Below are 6,000 nucleotides of genomic sequence, written 5' to 3' on the forward strand. Positions count from 1 at the left end.
TATAATTATATTTTTATAATGTAATATTCATATGGTTTTGTGTGCATGTTGACATTTATCATTCCTTAAATGATTTTTTAAATGATACAACTTAAGTGCAGCTTTTATGTACCGTAAAGTTGTAGTACAACCCATATTAAAAGCACGTGTTTAGAAGAGCTTTGTTTACTAATCACCTTTACATTGAGATACACAAATGGTAAAATGTGATTTGCATAAATTGTTTAAAAAATAATCATGTAAGATTGGTGAGGACCTAATTTGGCACAGTGCTGCCTTTTAGTTTCAATAAGTTTTTATTAAAATATATATATATATAATATATATAAACAAAGCTCAAATAACGGTGTAACAATCCGTACGATACAGACATCTATGGACTGAAAATGCATATGAAAAAATATATTGCAGCATACCCATATCGCCCACAGCATTAATATCCTCCCAAAACTTAAGGATCCGGGATCCTATTCAGTATGGTCGTGAAATAACACACCCTGGGGCCTGTGGGACACCAGGAAACACAAACAACATAGAAATAGGAGGGGGAAAGAAGGCATGAGGGGTAAAGGGTCAGTTTGCACAGTCGGTAAAAGTACACCTCCTGAAATCATATACTAAATCATGGTCGAACAATTAGGAAAGAACGATCCTAGCCAATGGGCATATAATAGTCAATCTTCTGGAATTTGATCATGGAATCTTTAAGTATGGGCCTCATTTTTTTATTCACTAAAAACCAGGCCATTTTGTTTTTTACTTAAGCAACCGTTGGAGAAGCAGACCACCATGCCTTAGCCGATACCATTTTAGCCAACAATGGTTCCCCGAAACAAAACTGCATCCAACTGCTATGTATTCATGTAGATTCCATAGGCTAAATATATGTATCTATATCGTTCAGTAAAACTATATAACTATATTCATATTTCATTCCTAATAACATTTAATCATTGCTGCAAATACCTCACATACGCCCCTAGAATAAGGTGACCATTGCGTTTATTTACTTTCAACCACCTAAATGTAAGTAGCCATTCAGGCACCTCATATACCCTGTTTCTTTTTTGCTTTACACATGCCCCCTAATATCCCTAAACAAAAGTCTACCCATTAAATAATATGTTATATGCAAAAATATATATAACAACATACAACAATTTGATATGTGACATTATGCAAGCGTTCAATATATATATTGAATATATGTAACATTACACTGATATCCAACACCTGATATGATCCAAATTTAGCAACAAATACACTAATATTATTTGTACTAAATCTGAACTTTTTAGGATTTTTATGCTGTATACTTATGTGCAGACTGTACAGTCCTTACATTATTACTCCCCTGAGGAAGCCCAGTGTGACAAAACGCGTCCGCTTCCTCTATACTTTGAATACTCAGAGGTAGCTCTTCATTACATTTTGAGAGAAATCTGTTCTTTAGCTTCAATGTCATACATTTAAAAATACTTAGTATTTTAATTTCCCGCCTACCAGCCCAACGGTCCCACCCTCCAGCCACACACTCGCGAGCAGATGCCCGGTCGGCATCTGCTTCCCCAATGGTCACACGCCGGTTTTAAATGATTTTCACGATTTTAAACTCCCTGGCAATTCCAGCTTCTGGTATGGAAAATTCACCCCGAGCCACACTTGGGAATACCGCCAGGGAGGTTAAAAAGAGAAACAATTCCTACCTTTATCCAGAAAAAGGTGAGTTTTTTTTGTCAGTTGAGATTAGATGAATTATTCTCGATACTTTTTGCAGTTTATAATAATAGAGGAGCGAAATAAATCTCAATGGTATGAGCCAAATAGAAATGTTCACCAAAACAATATAAGAGAAGAGGGTGGTAGCAGTTATAAGGTTCCATGTTAGGATTTGCATATGAGAATGCTCTGAGCTTTACAAGCCCTTTTCCACATTTGGAATTGTATGATCTGAAAACTAGCATAACCAGCACTGTTACCTTGGGAATGTTTGTCATGCTTGTTGTATAGTATAAGAAATGCTTCTTACATACTAAACTTCAGTGTTGTGATTTATGCATGTGCAAATTTTTTTGCAGATGTAGGAAATGTGTGTTTTTCTGCTTTTCAGATTAAGATGGCAGGTGCTGGTAGTTGGAATGAAGCCTCTAAGGTTCCCAGCTTTGCTCAGATACTGAGAAGAAATTTGACTCCCCAGCCGCCATCTCTGGTTGAGACCCATTCAAAAACTTCTACAACTTCAGCATACCATGAAACACAGTATGGAGTGTCCAGCATTACTCCAGTCACAGGTACTGTCATAAGTCCTAGACAATCTACAGGAGTCAGATAAAACTTTATATTTTTAATTTGTCAAGAGGAAGCAATTATGTGGCTAAGGCTTGTAAGTTTAAATGCTTATAAATATTTTCCACTAGCAATAAGAATTTAAAGTCATTTGGTTGTTTTCTATTCATTGGTGTTTAGGAACAAAAAACACCATTTGAATTAAGACAACAGGTCAATTGCTTTTACAGTGCTGGTTTTAATGTGATACAACCAATAGTTAAGAAAATATCCAAACTATGATTGGGCATAGGCATTCATCCCAAGTCAGTACAGGTAGTCCCTGGGTTACATAGAAGATAGAACCTGTAGGTTTGTTCTTTAAGTTGAATTTGTATGTAAGTCGGAAGAGGTACATTGTTTTAATAAATGCAATTAGGACAGATGATTGTCTCAACATATTATTAGGCAGTATGGTGTCAGTTACTGTAGCTTTGTTGGTAGTAAAAAATGTTATCTGGGGCATGCCTGCAAGTTTTGCCAAAATCCAGTCCTCTTTCAAGCAGAACTTCTATTACTTCTATTAGCAGAACTTGCCATTACTTCTATTATGGCAGCCATTCAAATGTAATTATTTATTGTGATTGGCAGGAAGACACCTAAGCTCTCAAAAATGTGCCTGCCACCGCGACACCCACCTTCTTAAAGTGCTAGTTGCCTGGCTAATAAACTATATTATGCATTGTTTGCATATTTGTCAGTGGTCCTTATTTGCATGTTTGTTCTAGGTGGGGGGGGGGGGGCAAAATAAGAAATAGCAGTGGCAACCTCTATGTTAGGAAAGCGATAACTGCAGTATTTTTTAGTCAACTTTCCTTTTACTTCTACAGTTACTAATTATGCTTTTTTTTTATAGGTAATTTTCCTAATCCTTTTTTATCCAAAATCGTTCAGCTTCCCCAAACATCATATTTGCCTCCTAGAAACATCCCCAAAGAATTCATTGTGAAGTATAGACGTGAAGAAATCAATCCAACGTCCGCGTTATATCAGTTTACGCAGATGCAGAGAATGGAACTTGAGTTGAAAGAGACAGTAACTACAGGTAAGTGTATTAGCATGCAAGACTAGATTCCAATTCAGAATATATATATATATATATATATATATATATATATATATATATATATATGTGTGTGTGTTTGCATGCTTGTTTAAGCAGTTTATAAATTCTTCATCTTGCTACCCTGCACAGCCATATTCCTTTGTCAATAAAGAATTTATATAAATTTGGGCATTCTCTTTCTCATTGTAGATGTAAGCACTTAGACACCATCTTTTGCAAAAGTTAACTACAGACCCCTCAATAGAATGTTGGGGTTGTTGGAGAGTCTTTTAGCATCAAGGATCTATCGGGCTTCATTTTTGGAGTTTTGCATTTTTTTAGGAAATTGGTAGATTACTTTACTTATAGTGGGAAAAAAAGATTTTGAATAAATTAGTTTTATATTTTTAATTCCCATAGCAGACGTGTAGACCGGCGAAACCTTTTTTGTAGGGTGGGTCTTGAAGAGCTCTTTTAACTTGGCTTTACACTGAACTTCATTAGCAAAGAGAACACCAGAGGTTTACCTTCATTCGGGGCCCTAACATTGACAAGTAATCTGAAACATATGTTAATTTCATCTGCAATTTTATTTATTTTGATGGGAATACATTTACCAAGTCAACTTTTTGTGTATTTTGTTCAAGTATATCACCTGGATATTTAAGTAGGCACTGTCTGAATACAATACAGATACCTGCAGGTAATCGCCCTACAAATAAACATATCAACTTTTTTTTATCCATAGACCAATTTAACATTTTAGTATAAATTATTTCAAAACTGAAATAAACATATAATTCTGTTAATTACTGTGTATAAGAGTAGTAATCAATATTCTGTGAATTTCCTACTTTCAATTTTTAGCTTCATCTAGCAGCAGGAGAAAGACCACCTAATTGGTTCCTGGATGTATACTCTAAGCAAATAATTGAAAGTTAGTGGCAAAGTTAGGTGCCATGCTGCTACATTCATCTTTTGGACACAAAAGAAAATACCTGGCATTTTTGTGTAAAGGGCAAATGGGAATATGTGACAACAACAATATTTGATTCATGTGACAATGCTTTGAAAATACTAGACACAAACATTTTAGTTTCTTTTAAATCTTTATCTAATCATCCATTATACGTCCCCCTACTGAAGGACAAACCTTAGGTGCAAAAGATTATATACCAGCACTAGGGGTTTATAACCCCAACCACATTAGCCATGCTTTAGTTCAAGTTGGTGTCTTTAGGAAGTTGATGTAGGAAGATGTGTTTTTCTCAGATCTGCTGTTTTCAAGACTTTTTCTATTTAATAAAAACTGCTGGTATATTTAGCCTGGGTTTATATACTGGAAGTTCCTCTAGTCAACCATGAAACATAGGTTTTCCCAGTCTTGGGGATTTTACTATGACAGTCTTGCAGTGCCGTGTTTCAGCACAGCACCTGGAAGAACATTTTTATGCTGGATTCTGAGTTTTTTTTTTTTTTTTTTTCTATCGTCTGTCATGCAAACCAGTCTGGTGAATCACTTTATGCTTACTAGAGCCATTGAATCTACATCTTCACGACCTTCCAGTCTCTAAAAAAAAAATCAGTAACTCATTTGAGTTTGCTGGGCAGAGTAGTTGTTGTCTGTTCATGAAATTGAATTATTCTCTTGTGAATAGTGACAAGGACAATGGTCACCAATCTGCCCATTCACGGTAACCTCATTGGCTGAGGGTACTAATACAATCCCTGGGTTTTTTTGTTTTTTTTTTACTATACAACCGATGAGGTTCTTGAAGAACCTTGTTTACAGATGTTTACAGACCATATCTGGTCCTGAGGCCAGGTGGATCACTCTGGTTTGACGGGCAAATCTAGGACACAGAATTTTGGAACTATTTCCCTTATGAAGCAACTAGTTTGACAGACGTTTCCTAATGTGACACCTTGGTGGTTTAATCATTAAGTGTTTCAATATCTACTTATGCCAGTTTTGACTACAAGGATAAGCAAGTCTTGTAAACTATTCTTTTGGCTCTAGGTTGCTGCTTGTTGAGGTTTACTCACTCTGTTGTTCATTTTACCCACCACTATTGTGCATTAGGGCACTCAAGCTTCCTGAATAAAGATACCTGTGTCCTTAAAAGATGATTGAAGAAAAGTCTGTATTACTTCCGTATCATAAGTATTGGTAAATGTATCTGAATTATTAGGCCAGTTCCTGAAATGGAAAATGAGTCGAGAGCCTAACTTGGTAAACTGAATATATGCAAAGCTATTTCATGTAGGGAGAAATGAGGACACCTATCTAAAGCTTGTATACCTGGAATTCAATGTTAACATTAGTCCAAAAAAACTACACCCAAATATTCTAGTTCCAAAATTCTTTTGATCCCTAAATATACCCCATCTTTTAATAATTTGACTGACCTTTAGGGCCGAAATTCCTCAGGTTGAGGGGGAACAAGAGATTGTAGCTCTGTAATTAAAAGTATAGTATTAAATGTTTTTTTTTTTTTTTTTTAATTCATGCAGTATAAGCACATGATTTTTAGACTATTACTGTCTGTACAGCAAAATTTAGGGGAATGAAGGGAGAAGCTGCACAGAACCTGTCAAGTGTGCAGTGAGCCATGCTGAGAACAGCAGAA

At 35.6% G+C, this 6,000-nt stretch overlaps 1 protein-coding gene across 3 annotated transcripts in view; it reads left to right on the forward strand.

The window, feature by feature from the left end:
• ADAD1 (adenosine deaminase domain containing 1) overlaps positions 1-6,000 on the forward strand; it is a 28,589-nt gene that overhangs the window by 8,463 nt on the left and 14,126 nt on the right. For 2 of the 3 annotated variants that reach the window (XM_072405791.1, XM_072405790.1), the window contains exons 2-3: positions 2,111-2,291; positions 3,182-3,370. In XM_072405791.1, coding sequence (XP_072261892.1) covers positions 2,117-2,291; positions 3,182-3,370 — 364 coding nt within the window. In that variant the 5' untranslated portion in view covers positions 2,111-2,116. Of the gene's footprint in view, positions 1-2,110; positions 2,292-3,181; positions 3,371-6,000 lie in introns of those variants that run through there. The other variant, XM_072405792.1, reaches the window with a different exon arrangement.

Source organism: Pyxicephalus adspersus, chromosome 3 (assembly GCF_032062135.1).
Source record: "Pyxicephalus adspersus chromosome 3, UCB_Pads_2.0, whole genome shotgun sequence".
Taxonomy (NCBI): Eukaryota; Metazoa; Chordata; class Amphibia; order Anura; family Pyxicephalidae; genus Pyxicephalus; species Pyxicephalus adspersus.